This window comes from Fukomys damarensis, unplaced genomic scaffold, assembly GCF_012274545.1.
Source record: "Fukomys damarensis isolate Sample0158 unplaced genomic scaffold, DMR_v1.0_HiC HiC_scaffold_15, whole genome shotgun sequence".
Taxonomy (NCBI): Eukaryota; Metazoa; Chordata; class Mammalia; order Rodentia; family Bathyergidae; genus Fukomys; species Fukomys damarensis.
In genome coordinates, this window is record NW_022900927.1 from 45,901,178 (window position 1) to 45,914,845 (window position 13,668).

At 35.0% G+C, this 13,668-nt stretch overlaps 1 protein-coding gene across 5 annotated transcripts in view; it reads left to right on the forward strand.

Annotated features, from left to right (window-relative positions):
* Positions 1 to 13,668, forward strand: part of Tmtc2 (transmembrane O-mannosyltransferase targeting cadherins 2) — a 384,756-nt gene that overhangs the window by 235,023 nt on the left and 136,065 nt on the right. For all 5 annotated transcript variants that reach the window (XM_010610162.1, XM_010610177.2, XM_033763823.1 and 2 more), the window contains 2 exons: positions 11,785 to 11,870; positions 12,531 to 12,715. In XM_010610162.1, the coding sequence (XP_010608464.1) occupies positions 11,785 to 11,870; positions 12,531 to 12,715 (271 nt within the window). The remainder of the gene's footprint in view (positions 1 to 11,784; positions 11,871 to 12,530; positions 12,716 to 13,668) is intronic.

The following is a 13,668-nucleotide window of genomic DNA, read 5'->3' on the forward strand; positions in this document are numbered from 1 at the left end:
AACTCTGTGATTGCTTTTTAAATAATTTATCTTTTCTGCTAGTTGGTAAATCTCCATAGTGGCAAAGTCAAAATATACTTTCATTGAATGTGTAAACAAACAAACAGGCTAATTACATTGTTTTATTTACTGAGCAGGGCAGGCTTTGGTCTATGCCTTAGGATCTCTCTTCGTGAGTACAAAATGAACAATTGAGTGTTTATCCTCAAAAAATTTGTAATAATTAAATATCCAAGTTGGATAGCCTTACAAATAGCAGAGAACAAGAGGCAAACCTTTTTTTTAAATTCAATCATTGGTGCCCCAACTTTGTGTTAGATGCTTTATAGTTATTAATTTCATTTATCATAAATCATAGAATTTTCACAGAGGATGAAGGGATTATTTGAGATGGATTTGACTGTGACTCCAGAAAATATATGTAGGCTTTCCAGGATAGTGTTTGTTTTCATGGTAAAGAAGGAAATGAGGAAGAGGGAAAAGTTTCCTTTTATAAAAATGTATTTCTCTGGCATGCTGTGCCTTGGAGGTGGCTCAGTGAAATACTTCATATTATGGGCTTTAGCGCTATTCATACATGAGTTCAGACCTTCTACTTATTGGTCCTGTGATGAAGCTTGGACAGATTACTTTATCCTTTTTCTTAATCTACAAGGTTGAATTATGTTTGTGTTATTATGAACAGATGAAATAAAATACATAAAAATTTGGTGTAACTGTATAGTAATAAAAGATGGAAAGTTGGTTAGATGTTAATTTTATTCTCTTTCAAAATGTTCCCTGAACTTGTTTGTGGAGATTCACGTGCATTCACTGGCAGATGTTTCCATGAAGAGGAGTGGACAATTGTAACCTAAGGAGCCCCTTTACCATTGTCCTGGCTTTGATGCATTTTGGTAAAATAGAGGCTGAATGGATTTGGAGAATGCAGTTTATCATACTTGAAGCAAATGTAAAATGCTTATATATTGGAAAGGACATGTACAAAACAAATAAGGAAAAGAAAAAATATGTTAACACAGATAATGAAAAAGCACTGAATGTATGAGCCAGAGAGAAGAGACAACTATTACTCCTTGAGCTGAGAACAAGGACGTATTCCAGTGAGCCAATGTGATGTAATGGAAAGATGGTTTGGGTTGAAGCCGGATAGCTCTGAATTTGAATCACATCTTGAATCTTGCCATCTGTGTTAGCAGGGACAAGTTAACTTCTCTCCCCCATGTTCCCATATTTTTAAAGCAGAAAGTGCCATAATATTTTCTGCTGCTAATTGTAAGATGGAAGAAAATAATACGAAAAAGTTATTATCATAAACCACCCAATATTAATTCCCTTTCTAGCTTTCAATTGAATCTTAAAAAACGAATATAGTCACACCTATTATTATTTTTGACATGTACAAAAAATATATCCTTTAATATATTCAGAAGATAAGCATAGATAAAGGAAATCACACATACATATACAGTGTAGTTGTGTGAATCCTACATTCAACAATAGTTAGCTGTATGAATTTATTTAACTTACTTAACCATTCTTATTGTGGAGGATGGAGATGATACCTTTATGGTTTTATATTGCAAGAATACCTTATAATAGTAATAATAAAGAATATGCTGAACCTATCTGAGTAGAAATATACTAATATAGAATACAAAGGCTTATTTAAATTCATTGGTCTACTTCTACCTCAGGAGAAGTAATTTTGTAATAAATACTCCATTTACTTGAAACTTCACAGATTTTTTTTTTAAACATACTGAAGTAAGAATACATCTTCAGGAGAAAAAAATTTAAATTCTTTAACTCCTTTTCCTCTAATGTTAATGAGTAAGGTTTTTAAATTTGAAATAAGAAGAGTAATTCTGATCAGCTGCCTACTGCTTCATATTTGACAAGTTAAAATAAAAATATATCTTTATGAAGTGGGATGGCACTGTTGTACTTTATTTAATGTCTAAACAAAATCCAATTTAAAACAAATAAATTGTTCTCTGTCAAGAGGAAGATACCAAGGCACGGCCATATTTTCTGAAAATTTGGCAGTTATGTGACACTTCTAAGTGAAAATGTTTGAAACAGATTTCAGCTTTAGGGAGTTAAATGTGCCCTTAGAAGGCTGTGCCATCGTGTGTCTAGTTCAGGTGACTTGGTGGTGTTTTTCTCTCCATATTCCTTTCTTCTTCATTTAAGGGAAATACAGAGTACAAGAAGATCTTACCCACTGCCTGTATCAGGAGGATCTAACTTTATCCAGAGGAGCGCTTCTTTTAATTTTGTCACAGTACATATGGTATACAGTAATTGTGTACAGTAATTTAGGAATAGTTTAAATTAAGTAACCCACTACGTGTTTCCCCATATTAAATGTTGCTCTAATAAGCAGAACCTGTGTTTTTAAGGAACTAAGAAGTCAATCATTCACATTCACTTCATCTTTTAGTGCTCTTTTAACCAAAGAAAGGTAGAAGTGTTATTTTTATCAGTCTTTAAAATGTTTGATTGTGAAAGAGTGAAAAGCATTTCATTTTTGAAATATCATATGTGTGTGTGTGTGTGTGTGTGAAGTATTATAGATAGTCACACATATGTACACACACGTATCAGTAGGTATTATTTTCTTCGGCCCTCAAATACAGTCTATTATCCTAAGATGACCTGAAAGCCACAGAAGTTCTTTGTGGACCAAAAAAAAAAAAAAAAAAAAAAAAAAAAACAACTTTGTCTTTGGCATCTCCCCTGGAAGTTAAATTTAATCTTTTATATCTCACCAAATTTTTTTCCTAAGGTGAAATCTGCCTCTTCTTCCACTTGATAATACCTGTGAGTTTCTTTCTTTCTAGTATTTGGGTATTGAGAAGATTAATTAACTTTGAAAAAAACTACCTATTATTAACATCATTTCTTTTTTGAGCAAAGAGTAATAACTCTGACCACTCTGATTTTTAAGAGCTTAATTTAAGATTGCTAATTTGAAACACCCATTATGCTCTTAAATTATGTAATTTTAATTAAATATTTCAATTCTATATTTAATACCTGGCAGTTACCTAGTATGGTTATCACTCAAAACCAGACAACTTGTACCTTGTATTCATTAGCATTTAATTAAAAGAAATGTTCTGTTTAAATTCTTTGAGAGCCATATTTGATATCATCTGTTTCACACTTTTACATATTTACTTTTATCAGTACATGTTTGCAGTACATAATGATCGCATTCATCATAGGTTTGATGGCATGTACATGACACATCTTAATTCTTTTTTGAGTCTTTTTTCCTCCCTTCATTCCCCTGACATCACTTTTATAAAATAGAAACAATGAATGTGATATGTTGGCAAAAAAGGTGGTTGGCAAATTGCAGGAAACAGAAAATAACAATAGCATGAACTAGTTATCATTTTAATCTCTCTTGTAATGATGAATTCCAGGAGTGTGCAGTCCCTGCCTTCTAGGAGGGCTTCAGGAAGGGCTCAGGCTCCTGGGCTCGTTTCAGTTTGTCCTTTACCATCCTCAGCGTAAGACTTGCACCTCAGGGCCCACAGGGTGCCTACACACTCATCACACGGGACAGAAGATCAGTCATGTGATCGAGTCTTGCTACATGACCGACCATTGTTCTTTTTACAAAGTCAGTGCTTAACACAGGGACTAATGCACATGGAGTGTGTCATTTCTGAGCTTTGAAGCCACTCTAAATCTTGAATTGATGGTAACTCCAAGAATAAAGTAGTGACAATTTAATCAATATGTAGTGGCTTACTGATTTTATTCATAGTCTCCGTATTTGAAAAGCACTTAGAGTTTTATTCCATTTGTTACAGTGTTATCACTTGAAAATTTTCCTGGTATCCATAAAGTTATAGGAGCATTTGTGTTTGCTGAGTGTACCATGCTATTAATTATCATTTTCATCAGATAATAGAGATTGAGGGGTTTTTTTTCCAAGTGCCTACAACTAAGCATAAATTTTTGGTAAAAAGTAGAGCACATGCATCTGTAATCCCATTTTACCCTTAAATTATATAAAACCTCACTACTGGAGTCATTCACTAAATTAACAAATTTGATTAGGAAATTTGGATTGATGCAAAGTTCAAATGACTCTAACATAGGTTAATTTCTGTTGACATTTCATACACCTAAATACCTGAGGAAAATTAAACATGTAAAATTTATACCATATTTCAGGCAAAACCATTTAGTTTCACAGTTATTACATATGTTAAAAGATAAGTAAAATAAATTTCAGAAAAAGATTTCAGTTTAAGAGGTACATAATAGTTTTTCTTTATACTTGATCCATAGAGGTTATAAAATATTTTATAAACCATTGTATGTAAACACTGTTTACTGACTTCTTTTGATTGTTAAGTACAGGTATTTTTAGCCCCTCACCAAGGTATAGCAAGACTATTTATAACTGAAACATATCTTCCAAAGTAATAGTCTTTTCAGTTGTCTTGGTGTTTCATTTTCCCAAGTGTTTCCTCCTACATAGATTATATTATTTAACTTTCATAAAGCCTGATATTACTCATTGTTAGGGTTAAAAATGCTACCTTTTGTAACATGGGAGTTTTGTAGGTGGAGCATGAGCTGTCTGGAATGCTATTCTTTGTAGCTTTGACTTTGTCTTTTGTCTCTTATCTACCCTCAGATCTTCAACTAACTTGTCATCTTGGGAAGCTGTCCTTTTTTGGGGTTCTCAAAACACTTTACCTTGATGCTTTTCTTCCCTCAGTAATAGGGATTGAGTTCAGATCCTTGCATCTATTAGGAAAGCACTTATCTTTTAAGCACTGTACTGCTGAGCTATATCCCAGTACCTTTTTTTTTTTTGAGACAGGTTTTCATTAAGTTGCCCAGGCCACCTTCAAACTTGGCAATCCTCCTGCCTCTGCCTCCCAAGTCAGTGGGATTACAGGGGTGTGCCACCACATCCAACTGTTATGTCATTCTCACTGTATTGGGATTGTTTGCTTGTCTGTTTTTTCTACAAGACAATTCATTAAATAATTATTTATTATCTAATTACCTTATTTTCAACATTTGATACATTGTAGTAGTTCTACAGATTTTGCTGTAATAAAATAAAAACAGAAAGAAAGCTGTTCTCTGTTAATTTTGTAGTTTAGAAGGTCCATGGCAGAACCAGGGATTTAGCTCAGTGTTGCAAGCACAAGGACCTGAGTATGATCCCCGGTACCCCCCCAAAATGTCTGAAGGTCTGCGGCTGACAGCAGCACTGTGGTTTCTTTGAGCTTTTGTGTGGACATCAGTGTATATGTTCTCGAAAAATATACTTTTCATCTCCTGATCTGTTGTATTTATGCCAAATTTTGAATATCAGATATGAAATATGTTTTAAGATGTTTGTTCGAACTGGAGGCAAGTCTTTAACTAAAGATTTGGGTGTTGTATTTTTTTGTCAATTCGGATTTGTTAGGAGTTTGGTTTTCATTTAGCAGTTGATAAATTCCTGTGATTTTCAAAATGGTATTTAAAATGTACTTTAAGCTTTATTTTATTTTTAACTGATAAATACTACAGCTGGTGCTCCATATCTCTGGATTCCACACCTATATGTTCACCCAGTCACTGAGCAAAAACATTCAGGAAAAAATTGCACCTGTCCTTAACATGTAGTCTTCCTTCTTGTTATTTCTAGATAATACAGTACAATACCTATTTACATCGCACTTCTATGGCATTAGTCATTACAAGGAACCTAAAAATGATTTCAAATACCACATAGAGGAGGATATCCGTGTGTATATGCTAACGTTGCACGATTCATACAAGAGACTGAAGCATTACAGACTTTGTTTTGGGGGTGATTCGGAAACGGATCCCCCACACACAGTGAGGAAAGACTCTAACAGTATGCATTATGGAGGGCGGCGTAGTATTCTGATGCATGTACACACACGTGGAATGATCTCAGAGTCCTATCTGGAGGGTGATCTTATTACAAAAAGACACTGACAGTTTGTTCAGACATGTTCTCAGAGGTGAGGAAGGGCATGATTTTTCAATTTTGGGAAAGTTTTGTTTTTCTTCTGCCTTCCTCATGGAAACAGAAGAAATGATGAAAGCTTAGATTTTTATTGAAAAAGAATTTAATCCTTTTAATTTACTTTCTATATTCTGTGTTCACTGTATAGTTTATGTGCATGATTGGCAGGGATACAAAGCCCTTATTTTTTGAAGGAAATGTGTTGCAGCTAGCTCGTGAAATGCTGGTCATGGCTTCTCATTTCAATACTGTTGAGACTTTGGATTAGATTTTTCTTTGCAGGGGCAGGGAGTGGGTGCTGCTCTGTGCCCTGTAAAATGTGGAACAGTTTTTTTATCCTCCGCCCCATAGACTCCAGTAGCATCCTCCCAGTTGTGACAACTCTAAGTGTCTTCTGACATTGACAGATATTCCCTGGGGTGGAAAAGCCACCCTTAATCGAGAACCATGATGCTAAATATTCTCCTTCTTTCGTTGTTAGTATTTGTAATCAACTGGGAATTTGTGTGACTGTTTCCATTTAGTTTTGCATGTAACTCTGTCCAGTTCACTCTTATCATGACTTTGACTCATTTTCATTAATCAAATGCCTGGGTTATTATGATGTGGTTTTAAAAGGATATTTTAGACAAAAGATTGTTAGTGAAGACTGAAAAAAAGTAGGTAAAACTTTCTCAGAAAAAAATTATATGTAAGCAATAGTAGCTTCTGGAATATATACTCCAAATTATTATGAAAAGGTAAAAGGGCTTAATGGAAAACGTTAATTTTTCTTGAATTAAAGTGATTTTCTAGAATGTAGGTGTTACATTGAAGAGTAGTGGTTCATATGTTTAGATGTGTTTTCTTTGACTAAAAAATTATTTGTTCTTTCTCTTTACTCAATTTTTATTTGTCATTACCAGCTGTTATTTATGTGACTGTTACTCTACAAGGTGATTCCTTGGAGGAGAAATGTGAGAAGTAAAATATTTCTTCCTTAAATACCTTATATTCCGTCCTCTTTCATTCACACATACATTAAAGTGACCCTACTGTTTATAGTTCAGAGATCAGTAAGATTTCTTTCAATTCCTCCCGCAAGTCTCTTTAACATCACATTAATATATAGCATGCCAGTTTCCTTAATTTTAAGACAATTTTGCATTATGTGGATAATGGTTTCTAATTGGATTCTGCCTTGATATATTAAAATGCATATGCAATATGTTTATGTGTGCATGATGTGTTTTCTACACAACACACACAAATCAGAATACTTGATTGATATGACCAGCATGCCAAAAACTCATATAATCAATGTATGCAGCCACGGAAAGCCCGTGGTATGAATGATCAATTAAAGTACAGGTCCTCGGTTATCACAGCCGGAATCTGCTGGGTTGTAAGGTTGATCTACTTCTTCCTAATATATACAGTAATTAATATTTTCTTGCCCAAGTTTCATCATCTATAAAATGGAGCTAGTAGTAATAAACTACCTCCCAAGATTATTTTTGAGTAATAAATAAGTTATTTCATGCAAACTGCTTGACGAATTGTAAGGGATGGATACATTTAGCTCTTATTTTAAATGATTGAAAATGCAGTATGAAGAATTTCTGTCCCTGTAATATGGAACTTACAGTAACAGAAGCCCAAATTCAATCTGCACCTACAAAGTGGTAGTTGATTCCTTTTAAGTCTATCGAGGCAAGTTAATATTATACATTAAATTAAAAATTTAAGAGTTTTAGAGCAAATGGAAACCTAACTTAGCATGTATATATTTAGAATTATTTTATCTCTTATTTTTCTTCAACATGGGATTTACTATCAGAGAAAGTGTTTCATTTCTTACCTTGTCTCTTACTGATCATAGCCTCTAGGATTGGTTGGTTAGCTCTCTCACGTGCTCCTTTCTCCTGTGTCATGTGGAGCTGACGGCAGTCCTTTTCATGACTGTGTTCTTCCAAACCTCTGCCAATGTCAGTCTGTGAGGCCCTCTCATCGTTCATTCCTGGACTGGGGTGATGTTGGTCCATTATTCTCTGGTGTAGTAGTTTTCCACATTTGTGTGTTTATTCATCTTCCTCAGTAAATTGTGTATCCATAGTTGAGTGCATCTCTGTCTTGTTCACATTTGCGGTATACCTATCGTGATGTAGTTGATGTTCAATTAAATCCTTCCAAGAAATCAGTCATAAGAGCCATCCAACTTGGACTCTCTACATAGGCATTTTATTCAGATGGTGCAGAGTTTATATTCTCTAATTTAAAAAATCCATATTTTACATAATCCTAGAAATTGAGCCGCTGTACGTAAGCAGGATCCTCCAAAAAAGAATTATCTAGGTGTGATTTCATACTAATTATTTTCTCCTCTGTGTATCTCTTATGAATTTGAAAGTGACAGAATATATTATATCAGCATTGAGGCTAAGTACATCGGTTTCAAGGTTTATGGGTTTTGGGCCCTTGTCAAAGATCTGTGCCCATCTTCTTGCTGTTCACTCCATCTAATGCCTAATAGCATATCTGCCCTTTAGAAATGTAATTATGTGGATACTAATTAGCAGGCTATTGCAGTTATTCATATGACAGAAAATATAAAAAGTGCTCTGACAGAGCTGTAAATATGATGCTTGGAGCATGGAGTAAAGAGCTCTAACTATAAGAATCAGAAGGCTCTTGAGACTTTGTAAAATGTAATTGTGAAAAAATAAATAGGAATCAAGAGTGAGAATCAGGTTTCTGGCTTAGCAACTGAAGTGGAACACAATTTCAATACTGAGGAAATTTTTTTTCCATTTTGTTTATTTCATTTATCTATTTATTTTCTTTTGATTAGAAGATATCATTTTTGATTTTGAATGTGTTGACTTTGATATTCTAGTGAGCCCCTAGTTTGACAATCAGTTGTTGAAAAACTGATCTGTCAGGAGAGAGACCATTCCTTCATGAGTGAGTGAAGACAGCATGCAGAGGAACCGTGTGTGTGTGTGTGTGTGTGTGTGTGTGTGTGTGTGTGTGTGTGGTGTCATGCAGAGACTGCATTTATTGAGAGGAAACAAAAAGAAAATCCTGGGAAACACCAGTGTCCCTTAAAGGAGAATATGAATAAGAGGACCCTTTCTTTTTCATTCTCCACAGGGAGGGATCAAGAGTGGAACTGAGTGTGCAGTTGACATAAATTTGAGGCATTTGATAATTGGTAAAACTTGATATGTCACATCACAAGGAGTTCTGGGAATAGAGCCTATAATGGATTTAGGGGCACAGAGGATTTGAGGATATGTGCACCCATAGACTACTCATAAAAGAAATCTGACATTAAAGGAAAGAATAACAATAAGCAGTAGGTGGAGGTAGCTGCAGAAAGGATAAATGTAGAATACTTTCTTCCCATTTATGCTAGAAGGTGCATTAACATTTTTGTAGTTTAAGAGATAGGAACCTGTAATGAGGAAGGATATTGGACAAATAGAGGCTTGTTTGAACAGTCTTATTCCTAAGGAAACTGGAAAAAATAGATTACATACCTGGATGGTATTTTTCTTCTGGTATCATTAAAGCCTTGTATCAAAGGAAAAAAAAATTTCTTTTTATCTGAATTTGAAAGAAAAGAGAGACAGTTAAGGATTTAGATATAAACTTAGTTAACTGAAAAACATTATGTCAGTAAGTAGATATAATACACGTTATAAGGAATATTAGCTTTTTTTGAAAAATGTGTTATCGCTTTTACTCACCTTTAAAAATGCTTAACCATTTTTTATAAACACTGAAAACTGCAAAAATCTCTTTCTTCTCAGTAACTAAAAAGCACAATGTATTCATTTTGTGGTCAAATTAATTATTGCTCAAAGTTTTTCATAGGAAGATACATTCTGTTATATGTAGATGATCTTAATGTATTTGGGATTTTGATGGTCTAGTCAAACAACAGTTTAACAAATATAAATAATAAGGTTAATATATGTACTGGTGATATACATGACTGTTCTTTAACTTCAAAATGATTTTCTTCAAATATCTTTTCAAATGTCTATGAAATAATAAATTGGACTTTTAAAAAAGTTGTATGAAGAAGATTTCAGTTGCTGTAACAAAAGCCTTGAGGCTAGGTAATGTGCAAAAATAAAAGGTTTATTTAGCTCATAATTCTGAGGATTCAGAATCCAAACATGGCCCCAGATCTGGGTAGTGTCACTCTGGCTGTCTCACAACAGTGGTACATGGTGCCTTAATGGGAGCACAAGTGAGGGAGTGATCTTGTGGTGAAACAAAAAACTAGAGAAAGGGGAGGGAGCAATTTTGCTCCTTTTAATTAATAGCTCACTTTGGCAAGAACTCAGTACAGAAGACCAGCATTAATTTCTTTGAAGGGCAGTGCTGTCACGACCTAACTGCTACCCCTAAGTCCATCTATTAAAAGTCCACTGAGAACCAACTTCCATTTTATTCAAATTTTATTTGATTGTTTTAGTACTGAACAAAATGCTGTTTTTAATCAACATCCTCCTTTCTCAGACCTCTGTTTCACCACCGATTCAAAAACCTCAGCAGTTACCAAGTGGAATCTGCAATTTACAATAATAACAGCAATACTCAGGCCCAATAGATGGGCAGTATGCCTGCAAGATACTGGTTACAATTATTTCATTTTTTTTCTATTGTTGCTGTTGCTTTATTTATTTATTTCTCATTGAGTTTATTGGTACATTTTAGGTATACAGTACAGTTACACTCAGAATTGGGATCTTGCACCTTTACATGACAGGTCTTGGTTCTCATTTTTCCCCGTACCCCTGCCCTCCCTTCACCCCCTCCACCCTGTCCTAGTTACAAAAACTTTGTTCCCATTTTTTCATTTTCTCATATTTTTTTTCCCTTAGTTCTTTTCCCCTACCTTTCCTCCTTCCCCTACACCTGGGGTAGAGCAAGGCACTCTCTGAGAGCTTCTTGACCTTAGTTCTGTTCCCTGACATCTTATTTTCATAGAAAGAATTATAATTGCTTTTCAATTAGGTTATGTAGGTGGATTCTGGAATGACTGGGATTAATGAATGGAGATCCTGCCTAAGTAAAGCCTCCTGAGGAGGCCCATTGAGTCTTAAAGTCTGTAGGAAAGATGTGTTTCAGAACAGTGAACTGCAATTTGCACAGTATTCTGAAATTCAAGCTTCTTTTCTTGCTAAATCCGAATAGCAATGTGCATAGCCTTCCTTTCTTTTCTTTGTCCCTTTAGCATCTAATTAAATTCTGGCTCTCTCTTTGTTGTTGACCTAGACTGCCTTTTGCCTTTTGGGGAGTTGTGGACAAGTATTTCCAAAGCAGCAGCTAGTGAAGGAGGCATCTCATGTTTCAAAAAATATACATACATATGTGTGTGTGTGTGTGTATGTATATCACTGCCTTAGGTTTCCTTTGTGAAGTGATGAGAAAGTGTGCATGCCCCTTGAAGAAATCCAGGTGGTTAGGAATTCTAGGGTAGGGAGGGTAAAAGGCAACTAGAGAGGGGAAAGTTCAGTGATTGTAGAAGTCTTGAAAATACCTCTTAATGCTTTCTAATGGAACGTAAGTGCAACTGATACTTATACTGTATTTTCTCTCCCGAGGACTCATTTCCTTCTATTTAGAATTTACTTTTACAGTACCAGGTCAGCATTTTTATTGCTCTGCTCACCATTTTTATTTTTGGAATATGAAATAAAAATTTGTGGTTTTATATACAGTAATACAGTCCTTTCTCCATATTTCTGTTTTCCTCATGCCAGAGGATTGCTTCTTCAGGAGAACAGCAGGTTTGCAGAGGCCCTCCATTATTATAAACTGGCCATTGGGAGCAGGCCTACCCTGGCTTGTAAGTAATTGAGTTTTATTTTGTTCTTTATTTTTTTCAATATTTCTTTTCACTTGTGGAAATTTTCTTTGTTACTTACAGCCTCACAGAGAAAATACTTGGTGCTCCTATTTCTGAATACTTGCTGATCAAAGGACAAAACTCTAATGATGTTATTTCTCTCAATTTCATTTTGATTTCTAATTCTACTTAAAAATATTAGGATAGAAAGGTAAAAATATTAGGATAGGTATAACTTTTACTCACCTAGATTTTAAGGTAAAAAATAACTGGAGGTATGAAGGCATGGTCTATTTGAAGTACAAATATTCCTATTTCATGTACTTGTGTTTTTTAGTGAGTCTTATAGTTCCTTCTACCATTATTGATCACATAAGTATTTGTTTCATAAATTTTGATGTTTTATAATCAGAAATAAACTCAATGAAAGATGACTTCTTTTTTTTTAAAATTGAGTTTATTGGTACATTTTAGGTATACAGTACAGTTACGTTCATCATTGGGATCTTGTACCTTTACGTGACAGGTGGTCTTGGTTCTCATTTTTTGCCCTTGTCCCTGCCCTCCCTTCACCTCCTCCTCCCCTCCCCAAGGATAACTTCTTTTTAATTTATAATATATATCATCCTCTCACACTCTGTTTCTGCTTTTTACCCTTAGCTGCATATTTAAATACTGGCATTATTCTAATGAACCAAGGAAAGACTGAAGAAGCCCGGCGGACATTCCTAAAGTGTTCTGAGATTCCAGATGAAAACCTAAAGGACCCTCATGCACACAAGAGCTCTGTCACCAGCTGCCTGTACAACCTGGGGAAACTCTATCATGAGCAGGGGCACTATGAGGTGTGCTACAACTTCACTCTGCTTTCCTTTCCCCTTATTCAGTCAGGTCTTGATGTTTTCTAACCTGCAGCATCCTTTCAGAGCCACTTCAGTCCTTCAAAAAATGAATATATGTTCACATTGAAAACATTTTTATGATGAAGTTTGTTTGCCAAAAAGACCTGCAAATAACAGTGCAACATATGTCTTCCCCGTGAGTTTCTCAGAGCAGTAAAATGCACCACGTCAACATGCATTGTGACTCTGCAAAAAGACAAGTCACAGGCACTGTTTCCTAAGTTTATTTGCTCATTAGTGATTCCATCATCCAAGACAATTTCTAGAACTGTTTCTCTATACCCAGTGTTTGATATTCTTAAATTCTATAATGTTAGTATTTTGAATAATGAGAAAATGATTAGATATACATTGTTTCCTTTAGATTTTTAAATACTATTATGTAATAAAATATTACTTTTAATAGAGGGTGAGATAATAGAATGTCATTAAGCATGTTAGGAGGTGACCCGCGTTCCCCCTTGCTCACAGGACACATCCCTGCATGTGATCCTTATGAGGTGTGATTGAAAAATATGCTGAATGTTATACTTTAAAAATATATATCATAGTAACAGACTCGACATTGATCTCCTCTTACTGAGAACACACTTACCTCGTCATTCTTCTCACTCCGAGCCATTTCTGGGAGTCTTTAGTGAGTGTCATTAGTTACACTGTTGTGGCCTCCTCCGTGACCTGAATGGATTCAGAACTCTCACCTCTTGTGGTCCTTTTGACTTTGGGGAAGAGCTACAAGTTGCATGATCCCATATCCGTCAGACAAGGTAAACGAGGACAGCACCGTGACTTTTTTATGAGCCTCCCTTTCTGTTGAATGGCACACAGCAGCAGCAGCAGCACTGTATCTTTAATCACACCTGGCAAAGAGAGAAAGACAGCTCCAAGAACCGCTT